Raw genomic sequence first — 13,923 nt, 5'->3', positions numbered from 1 at the left:
TTACCTTAAGAAAGTGCCTTGTTGCTAAAAAAAGGGATGAATCTGTTTCCTGTGCTTTTGCACACTGTTCTGCTAATGGTGTTAGAGCTTCTAAGCAGAGCTGGCAAACATCAGAACTCATTCTGATTATTCAAAGTCAAGGAATTATATTTTATTTCTTTATTCATTTTGCCCATAGAAACAGAACAATGCCATGAGAAAAACAAAAAGACTTCTACACTGGACATTTTGCTATACATTATTCCAAGACAAGATGCAACGTTCTTTGATGAAATGTGTTTCCCTACTCTTAGATTATTGTATACAGTATTTCCAGAAAATGTCTTATATTCAATTCCTTTCAATTTTTCAAATCAGCTGTAATTAAAAGAAAATGAAGGGAGAATTTAGAGTTCAAACAGATAATTACCTGCTGCATTTATCTAGGACAGGCTGGAGCAAGGTTGTAGAGGCTGAGTTTAAAGAATCTTTCACACACACAGAAAAGCCACTGTGCATAGAAAAACAAACCTACAGAGAAGACTAGACTCAGCTCTTTCCACTCTAGTGCTTTTTCTTCTCTGACTGAGTTGCCCAGACACCAGAACCAAAAAGTTTCCTAGTTCTCTGGAGCAAGTTCTGAGGGCATGAATGGGTCTCTAGCATGACACGGCCTCCCTTTCAATTCTGTTTGACAAAAGAAGTTCCATCCATAGAATGACAAGCACTGGATGTTGCCCAGTTGCTGTAATTTTTAGCTCAGTTTTACACTTCACTTAAGGAGTGTAAAACCCTTCTAAAATAATGTTTAATTGGGGAAAGGGGAAAATAGTTAATTTCTCCGTAGTTAAAAACAACTGCACACAAGTGAACCACAAAGGATACGATGTCATTCCTAATTCTAATGAATACATAAGGCTTTTAAACAAGTCATCTGGAAGCTGTGGAATTTTCTCAGGGAATATTTCACAAATAAAAGTGATTAATTTGTAGTATTGATTACACAGTGATGGAAACTGTAAAAAAGGGAAAAGAAATCAATTTCAGTTGCACCTTTTAAAAGATATTCTTAGATTTTTGCAGCAACAACAAAAACTAGAAAAATCACAACCAAAATATCACAGCCTTCTTATACCTCTTACCTGAAATTCAATTTACTGTATACAAAACACTACAGTCTGAGCTCAGTGCCAACTTACCCATTTATACTCAACTATAAGTCAACCTCATGTATAGGTTGAGGTCAGATTTTGAGGCCAAAATAATGGATTTTGTCATGATCCATAGAAAAGTCAAGGATAAAATTGGAGGCTCCTTCAGTGTGTGTATGTGTGCATACAGCAAGAGAGACTCTAACTGAGGCAGTTTGTTTCAATTTTGGTTTCAGTCTTCACCCAGACAGCAACAGCTAACAGAGGCAGAAGAGGGCCTCTGTTTGTTTAAAAGCAATTAATCACTCAAGACTCTTTCTGCTTGGTGCAAGAGAAAAAGAAACAATCTTCCCACTGCATGGGGAAATCTGAAATCTGCTATGACATTACCATACTGACCTGTAAATAAGTCGGCCTGGGATTTGGAAGTCAATTTTGGGGCATACATTTTTAGACTTACAGACGAGTATATACTGTTCTAAAACACAGGTTACTCAAGAAAAAATATTTTGAAAAACTAGAGTTCAAGAATAAAAATTACTAAATAATGGTAGATACAAATCACCTAAAGGAATTAGGTAAAGGTATTCCCCACTGACAAGGCTGTCAAGTCATGTCTGACCATAGCGGGCGGTGCTCATCTCCGTTACTAAGCCTAAGAGCCAGTGTTGTCAGAGACTACTCTGTGATCATGTGGCCAGCATGACTGCACAGTAAAGGGATTATTTGGTGAAAAAAATACAACCCAAGAAGAAATGTACAATTGCATAATGTAGTTATATCTTCAATCCAATACCATGATGGCAAAACAGCGCCAGAACTTTCTTCTCTCTTCTCCTATCCATAGCCTTCAAGGTCACATAAGAATACGTTCCAGTGAATTTTTCAAGCTCTTTGGAGACTGTTGTGGTACATAGGGCAGCACCAGTGGGGAGGAGTAATTGATCTTCCAATTCCAGTGGGAAAAACATTTCGTCAATAGAAATCTGCCACTGGATTTAGGCCAATCTTCTATGGTGCTAAAACAGGGTAGTCTCTAGTTAACGTGATCTAATGATGGAGATGTCTCTGGTTGTCATTGGCCAGACTGGATGGGGATGAGGGAAGCTGTAGTCCCACACATGGAGGGTACCTGGTTTGGTAAGGTTGTTCTAAAAGTATATGACACAACAAATTTCTGGAAGGGAATAAACATAAATTATTAAAATAAACTACACTGTTCTTAGAGAGGAGCAAAGGTAAGGAATCTTCAGACAGTTTTTTTAAAGTGTTATCTATTATTACAGAAATCCTTTCAGGGGCATATGATATACCTGCCTCCAAAAAATAGAAACTGAAAAGAGAGAGAGAGAGAGAGAGAGAGAGAGAGAGAGAGAGAGAGAGAGGGAGGGAGAGGGAGGGAGGGAGAGAGAGAGAAGGAAATCCTTCTAGGCTTCAAGAAAGGGGGCAAAATTTCCATGACTGGATTGGGCAAAGGCAAATCTTTGCAAGTGGTAGAAGAAAATACATGCTTATGGTTGGCAAGGATTATATCCAGAGCTCTGAAAGTTCTGAGTAGCCTTGCAAAATCATCTTCTAATTTGCAAGACTGCATTAATTGTCACTTACCTTTAACAAGTCTTGGGACATTAAAGGCAGGATTAGATTCACCCCATATAAGACAACATCTGCTGCTGATACAGATCTATTTGTGGCTTGCCCAGGTTCATGCCCCCTGAATACTTCATCTAAAGGGGAAAAATACAGTAAGACATTTTATATTTGACATATTAATCCCCCCCACACACACATTTGCTTCTGAAAAATCCCTTTCTAAAGTTCAGCCTTAGAAGAGCAAGGTATATCTGCAATGAGCACTTATCCTATTTAAAAATATTACACTAAAGCAACTGGAGTTCAGTACATACATTCCAGGAAGACCAAGCTGAACTTGACTCTGCATACTACAAATAATCTCAACCAAGTTTTCTCTTCAGAGATACTATATAGTACAGTGAGAGACATCACACACATACCAGTTCTGTATGTCCTGTAAACACTGCATGATATATATGTATTTTTAAAAATTCCAACATAACGATGCAATGTATAATTTTTTTATTATTGTAATTTCTGTATCAGAGTATTTGTTGGACTCTGAATTAAAATAAAGCAATCTGATGGAAAGGAAGCAAGGGAGCTCTAAAACAGAGAGGTGCCTGATGTTTCTACTTTATCTCACACTAGTGCAGCACCTCCACCTACAGTAATTTCATTGGCAAGATCCATGGATGTACACCTGCTGACAGGAAAATGTTTATCAGAGGATCTAGGAGAAGGTGATTTCTTTAAACAGTCAACACTGTTTGCCTTCAGTATCTACTCTAGAGGGCTGTGACACACTAGAACCAAATATTCTTTTAAAAATTTCTTTAAAAACATCACATTTTAACCAAATCTTCACTATGTATATGTGAATACATTTATGTTATGTGTATGATGTTGTAATTTCATACAATCATAGAGTTACACTTGAAGGTCTAATTTTAATTTTGCTAATTGTTTATGTCACAACTATTAGAATTACATTCAGTAGTATATGGGAATTACTATTTATGAGTAACATTAGTGCAAAAAAGCATTACTAAGATTACGTATGGTGTCTGGAATTCAATGAGTGATACCATGAGTTGCTGCACTGGGTGACACCAACCCTAGTGAGACCACTGTCTAGAACAGGATATTAAATGGCACAGAGGGCTGGGGGTAGGAAGAGCAGGTTATCCTACTAAGGGTGAGTGTAGATTGCACAAGAAGGGAAAGCACTTCCTGGAACTGGTGACAGCTTCTGTCAGAAACTGTACAAAATTGAATCCTGGCAGTAAAGTCAATAACGTCAGTTTTTAGGCACCAGCTTAAAATTAAGACCAGAAGGCTGGCAAACTAGAAAAGAAAGACCCTGTTGACTTGGACATCACATGCCTGCCCTCTGAAGAGAAACAGATGATCCTTCAGATACTGAGGTGCCATGAGGTAAAGTTTTTGAAGACATTTCCAATTCTGGTTTCCCTCTTACCTGTATCACTGAAATCTATAAATTCTTTTGAAAGTAGGTTAGTAAGAAGCTCCATGATGAGAAGAAGATCCTGGTATTGGTCCTCTTCTGCTGTAACATCTATTCGTTGTCTACCTAAATTATTCTTGGAATACACTTGAAGTAGGGTCAGACAAGCTTCATATAAATTCATGGCTTTAGACTAAAAGAAACAAAAGATATCTTAATGATTTTTTAGTAATGATAATCACACGCTTAAGATTACAATTTCTATCACTCTAACATTTTGTAGGAAACTCTCTTGCTCTCCAGAAACCATTTATGTCACACAGCCATATTCAGGCACCTATGAATGTTACCTAGCTGTCACTTGTAAAACCTAATAATGTCAAAATTACGTTTACTTTTACGCAAGAATACCATATGGGGTTTCTGACTCATTTCACTCCAAATAAGTTTTTGAGAGGTTGCCATGTTAGTTGTTTGCAGTAAAAACAACACATGTCCAATGGTACCTTGAAGACTAACAACTGTTATTATAGAATTAACCTTTGCAGACTTCAGCCCACATTATCAAATATGTGAAGTGCTATTTTCAAGTGGTAGTTGTTATATATTTATTACACATAACGAGAGGGAATGAGATGGATATAAAGAGTGAAACCATCCAGTCAGCAATACAGTAGATGAATGCATGTTGTTTCTATGTACAGTACAAAAGCAGAATCCAACCCAACCTGAAAATGAATGGGTAAAGCAACAAACTAGTGAACACCCAAAGAGGGACAATGACTTCCTGTAATGAGTTAGCAACTACCAGTTAAGTTTCAAGCTCTCTCATTACATCAAATCTGCATGTGAATTTCAACTTAGCAGCTTCAAGCTGTACTCCTTATCAAACCTTTTGTGTTGTTTTTGCAGGTGTATGGCATTTTTTTGTGTTAACTAAACATAGGATCTAGACTGTATGCTGATGACTGCTAACAGAATGGCATGTGTCCTATTGGTAGTACTTATAAGAGTAGGTCCATTGAATCAACTGTTAAATGATGAGTCAACACTTATGTAAATCCCACTGATTCAACAGGTTTACCTAAATTATCACCATTAACTGGATTCAGGTCTATGTCTCTTTTCCATCTAAATTCAAAGAAGTGGTTCTGGTTCATTTTAACAAAGAAGACTTTTACGGTGCTTTACATTTTAAAATCTGTTTTAAAGTAAATTTTAATTGAGATTAATTCTGTTGATATTTTGTGTTTTTAACTATGAATGTTTTATTTACCTTTATTTAAAGCCCTACATGGCTTGGGCCCGAGTTACTTGAGGGAATGCCTCTCTCTACACAATCCGCCCTGCACCCTTAGAACAACGGGGAAATTGCTACTCGAACACCCTAAGGTGAGACTGGCAACAGCCCATCAAAGAGCTTATACAGCGATAGCGCCTACTCTTTGGAACGCACTCCTGGAAGAGATCCGCTTTAGCGGTACACTGGAAGCTTTTAAAAAGGCATTGAAAACCTATCTCTTCCAGCAAGCATACCCTCCCGACTCTGTGTAGAGAAAGTATTTCCCAATTAGATTAAGATACTTTGATAGTTTATAGTTGTTTTTAGATAATTTTATTGAATAGCTGTAACTGTAATTGAAAGTTTTTAAATGTTTTTATATTGTATATCATAGTTTTAGTAGATGTGAACCGCTTTGATCTCGAGGAAAAGCGGTATAAAAATAAACAGTTTATTATTATTATTGTATTCTTTCTTTCTGTAAGCCACCTAGAGTCACAGCCTGAGCAAAAGGCAAGAATCAAATAAAGTGATGGATGGACAGATCAGCCACTGATATTGGTAATGAACTAGATGAAAGTAAGTAATTGAGGCTTGGTTCAAACAAGACAGAGGTGTTTCTGGTCAGTCGAAACACAGATCAGGAGTCAAGGATAGGATCACATTCCCTTGTAAACCCAGGCTGATAGATTTGGTGTAATTGTGTATTTGTTTTGAAGCTGGAGACTCAGGTTACAGGACTAGTACACCTGTAGTGGAGTCAAATGCACCAAGTATATTTGTTCTGAGAGGCATTAGCTCTGGTAAGAGTGATACTTTCCATATTCACATCCTGTTTGTACTACTCAAACATGCTCTATGTGGTGCTGAGTGAAGAAAGTTGACAGGATGACACAAAAAATTCATCTGAAATGTGGTGCTATAGAAGAGTTCAGTGCATACTGTAGACTGCTAAAAAGATGAATAAATGAATCCAAGAGCAAATTGATCCAAAACTCTCAACAGAAGCCAAATTGGTTACAGTAAGTGAAGGCTATCATACTTGAACATATCATGAGATGACTTTACTCATTAGAAAAGATAACAATGCTCTGTAAAGTAGAAGGAAGTAGGAAAAGAAGAGGCCAACATTACATCACATCAAAAAGGCACATCCCTGAGTTTGTAAGATCTGAGCATACCTGTTGATGATAAGGCCTCATGGAGGTCCCTCATTCATAGGATCACCATAAGCTGATCCGTAAGTTTGATGACAATTAAAAACAGACCTGAGGCTGCTTTACAAAAATGTTCAGAAACTTCAACTATTCCAAAATATGGGCAGACTGTCAACAAGGGCAAGTTACAGGGAGCATACTACTGCCTTATTAGAACAGCTTCACTGGCTAGTTGTCCATGGGGAAAGGTTTACCTAAGATACCATGTTCTCCCATACAAGGCCACCCAGGCTTTAAGTATTTTGTTGGAAGCCTTTTTCTTAGCCCCACTGCCACAGAAAGCAGGTTTTTGTGGTGGCTAATGTGCAAAACACACTGCAGAAATAATCCAATTTGAGACTGCTTTTACTGCCCTGGCTCAGTGCTAGGGAATCCTGGGAATTGTAGTTTAAGGTGGCACCAGAGCTCTGTGACAGAGAAGGCTAAATGTCTCACAAAACTACAGTTCTCAGAATTCCCTAGCATTAAGCCAGGGCAGTTAAAGCAGTCTCAAACTGGATTATTTCTGCAGTGTGTTTTGGACCTGAGAGGGCTTTTTCAATGGCTGTTTTTAGCTTCTGGAAGTAACAGCCAAGAGAAGTTAGGCTGACTCCTTACTGCTGTCCTTCTACCTTTAGTCAGACAGGTATTTGACATTTAAGGTGAATTAATTTTGAAGGTGTCTGGACTGGCTGGGTTAGTTTATTTTAATGGGGAATTTAAGTTTTATTTTAAAATATTTTTGAATACTTCAATTGTATTTGTTTTTATTTGAATTTTATTATAACTAATGGAGTGCTTTTTTGGGAGAAAGGCTGCATAGAAATTAAAAAATAAATATATAGCATTATCCAAGTGTACCTTAGTACACCTCATACCCTTATCCCAAGAGTGCATTTGTAGTGATATTTACCTCTCCAAGATAGCATATTTGTTTATGTGCAACTTCAACAAAAACTTCTATAATGAGGTTAACAGTCTCTGGTGTATTCTTATACACCTCCATTAGTCCAATGCAATTGGTGAGGAAGTCCATTAGAAAATTAAAGAGAACTGCTACATTGTCTATCTGGGTAGCCTCAGCAATGCCACAAAGTGCCTCCAAGGTGGCAGTGATTTCTTGTTTCACCTCCTCCTCCTGGCAGATTTGCTGGAAGTTCTCTTGGTTAATCACATTCAAGAAGCGCTGTTGAAGTGGATGTAGAACCTACACAGCAAGAAATAAACAAAAATGTGTTATTATTTCTTCTTTTAGCAAATAATTATGATAGTGGCAAGCATAAAATTTTGACTCAATTTTTTTGAAGGCCAAAGAGCACTAATCTTAGAAAGTGCTATCATAGAATCATAGAGTTGGAAGAGACCACAAGGGCTATCCAGTCCAGCCTCTGCCACACAGGAACTCATAATCAAAGCACCCCTGGCAAATGGTCATCCAGCCTCTGTTTAAAGACCTCCAAAGAAGGAGACTCTACCACACTCCGAGGCAGTGTGTTTCATTGTAGAACAGCTCTCACTGTTAGGAAGTTCTTCCTAATGTTGAGTTACAGCTTGCATCCATTGTTCCAGGTCCTATTCCCTGGAGCAGCAGAAAACAAGATCGCTCCATCCTCAATATGACATCCCTTCAAATATTTTAACAGGACTATCATATCACCTCTTAACCTTCTCTTCTCCAGACTAAACATAGCCAGCTCCTCAAGTCTCTCCTCATAAGGCATGGTTTCCAGACCCTTCACTATCTTGGTCACCCTCCTCTGGACACGCTCCAGCTTTTCAATATCCTTTTTGAATTGTGGTGCCCAGAACTGGACACAGTATTCCAAGTGAGGCCTGACCAAGGCAGAATAGAGTGATACTATTACTTCTCTTGATCTAGACACTATACTTCTATTGATGCAGCCTAGAATCACATTGGCCTTTTTAGCTGCTACATCAGACAGTTGACTTATGTTCAACTTGTGATCTACTAGGACTCCTAGATCCCTTTCACACGTAGTCTCATTAACCAGGTGTCATCCTGACTTATCATCCCCACTTTGGGCCAATAAAAGGAAATGCTAGTACTAATGCCAAATAAATCAAAATGTAAAAAAGTTTCAAGAAGCAGGAGAAAGGTAAAGGAGTTTCAATATATTAAGTCTTTAGGTATTTCTCTGTCATACTTCACATGCAAAAGAAGCTTACAGACAGACCATATATTGTAATATGATGATTTTAGCCAGGCTGATTTTTGAAGAAGACATGAGACTTACCTCTGTCCAGTACTGTTGTTTAGCATCAGATTCCATATGAGCAAAACCTCCGAGAACTAAGGCTTTCATTAATGTTCGCTGCACAGAACTGGACAAAATGTGAAGAGGTGGGCTCCGGCTAGCAAACTGCTTTGCTAAATTCCACCAGTTCTCACAATGGATTACTATATTTGCCCTAGGAATTACAGAAAGATGCTTTTAAAAACATGAAATAATCATTTAAGCGTGCTTAAGTGCTAGAGAAAGCAAGTTTAGAATCCCTAAACAGCCCCATTCCAAGGTATATGAAGGGCTACCTCCTGCCACACAAAATTCTTAGCTGTTTGACAGGTTTTATTGTAGTGCTGTTTTCTGAACACAACTTAGAAAAGCGATCAACATAAAGAAGGGCTTTTGTGCTTCTCATTGGTGGTATTCAATATATAGGCTTTTAATGGCATCCTTTAATGGTTCCTTCTTTACACTGGGCCAGCACTACATAGCAGTTTGAATGTTGAGCTATGACTCTGAGAGATCAGATTTAAATCTCCACTAAATGAATGGGGCTTGTGCATGCGGCAGCATGGCATGGCGGCATGGCACAGTGGCGCACACACGCCACGGGCGCATGCCCCATTCATCCCTATGGGACACGCCACCCCTCTTCCCTGCATGGCTTTCAGCATACGCTGAAAGCCGCGTAAACTGTGCCCACATATGACTCAGGTGCACTGTATTTCAATATTTCCAGGTTTATTACCATAAATCAGTTATCGACAAAATACAGATGAGTGCACAAGAAACAACCTATGTTGCAATGGGACAAGGCAACCCAAAAACAACATTGTTTATTCAGTGATGGTCATTAATTGTAATTTTTTGAAATTATCAATTTCAAGGTAAAGTACAAATGCATATTTTAGGTTAAATTTTTTATTTATATTATTTTTTTCTTTTCTATCTGTTAGTATACTTTTTTGCTTTGTTTTGAAACTGAATACATTCTGCAGGTTGCTTTGAGGCATCTGTATAAGCCCTATAAAATTAAATCCTTGCAATAATGTTAATATTTTAAAAGAACTAGCTACTACTTATGTACCTATTGTTCTATGCCTCAGACATTCTCTCTCTTGTACCATTAGCTAGATAAATTGTAGTTTTAATTCTTTAGTAATGCTCTTCACAAGCAAATAATTCTTTCAATTCCATCATCTGCTGCCCCTGCATTAAAAACATACTAAAATAGGAAAATATGAGGTACCCCTTCTACACTAGAAGAGAATCTACATAGGAAACCTATTTAAACTTGAATTGCATATCTACCTGCAGCATGGGTGATACTTCCACACTTAAGTTGCTACAGCTATATCTGGACTATGTATTAAATTTGTACCTTATCTTTCTCCTTGCCCCCATGCTACTCAAACTAATTAACTATAAAATAAATCCAAAAGTAAAAAAACAAAAACAACCACAAGACACAATTTACATTGCAATGCTTGCTGCTTTCCATGGATAATCTGTTTAGTCCTCATACACTGCACTGGAAATAGGTCAGTATTCATGTTTAATATGAAAGCAGATATAATCCATTTCAGAAGAAGCACTGCTAGATCAACTAGGCTTTTAAGAGATGGAGGAGTATACTTGGAATTACTTCAATGACTTATCTGGACTGGTTCCCACAAGCACAGCCACAGCTTGGTTATAGTAAAACAGTCTTCCATAATCTTGAGCCCTTCAGACATTTCTAGACTTCAGCTCCCATCAGCCATAACCAGCACAGCCAATGATCAGGGGAATGGAAGGACAGGTCATTCAAAACTTCTGGAGGTCTTCCAGTTGAGAAAGGTTGTAATAGATTTTACAACCTGCAGCTGACAGTTAAAACTAACTGCCCTATGTTAATACAGATACAGTGTAGCATGCCAGTTACTTCCATTGCATTACATCTAAGGCAGGATACAGACCACCCAAAAAGGGCGGTCTGCTGCCGCCCTGGTTTGCTGCACAAGGGAGCTGCAGTGGACAAACCGCATGGCTCCCTCGCGCAGCAAAAAGAACCCACAAAAAGCGGGTTCTTTCTGCGGTGCTGTTATGATGCTGCAAGGTGCCAATGGCACATTCATGGCATCACAAAGGCGCCGGAACGTGCGGACGCTATGCATCTGTCATGTCAAAATGGCGGTACCCATATGTACATACAGGCGCCGCCATTTTGACGTCCTCATCACGTGCGAGGGGCAAGTCACATTTGGAAGCGCCGCCCCTCGCACGTCACGATGGTGCCCTGAAGAGCCCATCTATCCAGCACCAAAAATGTCTTATTGAGATATTTAAAAAATTGCACCTCAAGTTTCAGGCATTTTGTGATTTATCATACACGTGTGAACCAGCCCCAGAAAGTCTTCACAATGCAGCAATCCAGGTGGTTAGAACTCGTGATTCTGGTCTTACAAAATCCTGAACTAGAAGCCAATTAGTCACTGCAAATACTGATCATATTTGTTCCCATACATTTTAAAAGTGAAAAACTAGCTGCAAGCTTAACTGTAGCCCCAATGAAAGCTTCTCTGCCAAAGCAATAGCAGCTTATGGGAAAGGTAACTTCTTTCAGGACCACAGAGGAGTGAGGAGGAAGGTTCTGATGCTGCTCATTCTTTCATGTGGCTGCACTACTTCCGTAATAACAAACAAAGCACAATAACTGCATTCAGAGAACTATTATCTTATTTAGTCTGAGCCCAAAATCTCTGCCTGGCATGTTGAAAAACCTTTTTTCCCATTTAGCATTTTTAATCTTTAGTCTTACCTCTCTCTCCTTTCAACCAAAGTTACTAGCAACTGCACAGTGTCATTTGCCAGGTCCTGTTCAGAACTCCACACTGCAAGGTTGCTGATTACTTTTTCTAAGAGGTAACCCACAATCCACTGAGCGCCTTCTGTGTCAGCACCAAATGCTGTATTGAACGGCAAACTTATCTTCAAAAAGAAAGATAAGATAATGTATTTTTAGATACATTCTGAGTTTCACAGAATACAGTGGGCTCTCAGTACCTGCGTGGTTCCAGGACCCCCACAGACATCAAAAAGTGCAGATGCCTCAAGTCAGTATCTAAAATTTAAAATTACCTGCAACTGACTGCAACCAAGCTGAGAAGCAATCCCAAGGCAGTAGCAAAGGCCGCAGTGGCAAGAACTGGGCACCAGACGCACATTCTTCTTGCTTTGGCTGCAGTAATTTTGTTCTTCCTTTCAAAATCCAAAAGAGCCAGCTGCTGTGCTCCAAGCAGAAAGGAGGAAGAATGTGTGCTGGTGCTCTGGTCTTGCCACTGTTGCCTCTGTCAATTCCACCATAAAGCCCCACCAAGAATTTAAGCACCTTCCTCACTTTCTTTCCCACCATCCTACCATGAAGCCTCAGCCAGAATTAAAATCCCTTCCTCGCTCCCTTTCTTACCATCCCACTACAAAGCCTCAGACAGAATTTATGCCGTCTCCTCACTCCCTTTCCTGCCACCCTACCATGAAGCCTCAGGCAGAATTTAAGCCCCTTCGTTAATCCCTTTCCCACCATCCCACCATGAAGCCTCAGCCAGAATTGAAATCCCCTTTTCACTCCTTCTCCCACATCTCCACCATGAAGACTTAGCCAGCCAGGTGGGATTGACTTCCATCAGCTGGGACTGGGGGGGTGGGGGGAGAGGCGGCAGTGGAAAGCCCCGAGTGCCAGGAACACATTCTTCCTGCTGGGAGCACCCTGCCACTTCTGTCTTTTGAAGGAAACAGCAGAAACCCCACAGTGGAAGCAGCAAGAGGCCCCGCTACTGCAGCCTCCACTTCTGCCCTGGGTCAGCTTTTTGGCCTGGCTGCAGTCAATCGTAGGTAATCATTTTTTAAAATAAATGTTTCTTCACCTCAATCTACAGTTGCTCAAATCTGGATACTGACTGCACGGATACTGAGGGCTCACAGCACTTTCCTCAAGAAAACATTTTCACATTTTTCAGTAGGTTAAAGCAAATCTTTCAACATATCAAAAACATGCAGCATTTTGACAAGAACATTATCAACATTTCCCCATAATTTTGTTGAATTCACATCCCATGCTTCAGGCAAATTTTAAATACCCTTACCATATGCCTCAGAGTGTGGTGCAATCTCCTTCTTTGGAGATTTTTAAATAGAGGTTGGATGGCCATCTGTCTGGGGTGCTTTTTGTGTCTTCCTGCATGGCAGAAGGGAATTGGACTGGATAGTTCTTGAAGTCTCTTCTAATTCTATAATTCTATGATTCACCTGATTGGGCAAAATGTGGCCCAAAAACTGCATGGTGGCCACTCCCCAATGGCTCTAGTTGCTACATCCCTCCCCTGATATGTTTTAGGCAACAAGATATATATATTAAAAGGTTAACTTCCAGTTTAGAAAAATAGCCACTGTGGAGTTAATCAGGTTGGGAGATGTAGTGAAATGACCGCAAAGGGGCTGAAGGTATATGAAAGATTCATATGGTATGGCCATGAAGATCATTAAGAGATTCTGGAAGTTACCAACTCAGCATAGCAACTCAATGCAATTAAGGGGCTAACACATCAGGGAGAACCATTTTTTCATATTCACATTTTTGCTCATTTACAATGTACAAGGAATGACTGTTTGTTTAAGAAAGCACACCCAAGTAAAATTTCTGTATCGGATTGTGGCAGAATCCACTATATCATCACAGGACTCTATCAGTTCATCCCCATCTCAGTCTATTGTATGTGTAGCTGTGAAGTCTATTGTATGTTAATGCTGTGAATAATAATAATAATAATAATAATAATAATAATAAAAAATTTTATTTCTACCCCGCCCTTCCATAGGTATGATCAGGGCGGCTTACAAAATTATTAAAACATTCCGATACAAGATAAAAAATACGATATAACAGTTAAAAACATTAGTACAAAAACGGAACAGGAAGACAATAAAATATACATGTCAGGGGCAAGGAGAAGAGAGAAGGAGTTTACAACGGTCCGGGGTCGAAAGG

General features: G+C 39.2%; 1 protein-coding gene across 6 annotated transcripts in view; it reads right to left on the bottom strand.

Annotated features, from left to right (window-relative positions):
• LOC149319946 (exportin-4) overlaps nt 1–13,923 on the bottom strand; it is an 81,020-nt gene that overhangs the window by 10,201 nt on the left and 56,896 nt on the right. For all 6 annotated transcript variants that reach the window (XM_089512635.1, XM_089512636.1, XM_089512637.1 and 3 more), the window contains 7 exons: nt 11,698–11,867; nt 8,907–9,081; nt 7,565–7,858; nt 4,186–4,366; nt 2,739–2,857; nt 865–995; nt 5–122 (listed from right to left, as the gene is read on the bottom strand). In XM_089512635.1, the coding sequence (XP_089368761.1) occupies nt 5–122; nt 865–995; nt 2,739–2,857; nt 4,186–4,366; nt 7,565–7,858; nt 8,907–9,081; nt 11,698–11,867 (1,188 nt within the window). The remainder of the gene's footprint in view (nt 1–4; nt 123–864; nt 996–2,738; nt 2,858–4,185; nt 4,367–7,564; nt 7,859–8,906; nt 9,082–11,697; nt 11,868–13,923) is intronic.

Source organism: Sceloporus occidentalis, unplaced genomic scaffold (genome assembly GCF_023333645.1).
Source record: "Sceloporus occidentalis isolate IW3139 unplaced genomic scaffold, rSceOcc1.0.p SCAF_2, whole genome shotgun sequence".
In the NCBI taxonomy this organism is placed as follows: domain Eukaryota; kingdom Metazoa; phylum Chordata; class Lepidosauria; order Squamata; family Phrynosomatidae; genus Sceloporus; species Sceloporus occidentalis.
The sequence above is the reverse complement of the archived record's forward strand: the minus strand, read 5'-3'. Positions and strand labels throughout refer to the sequence as shown.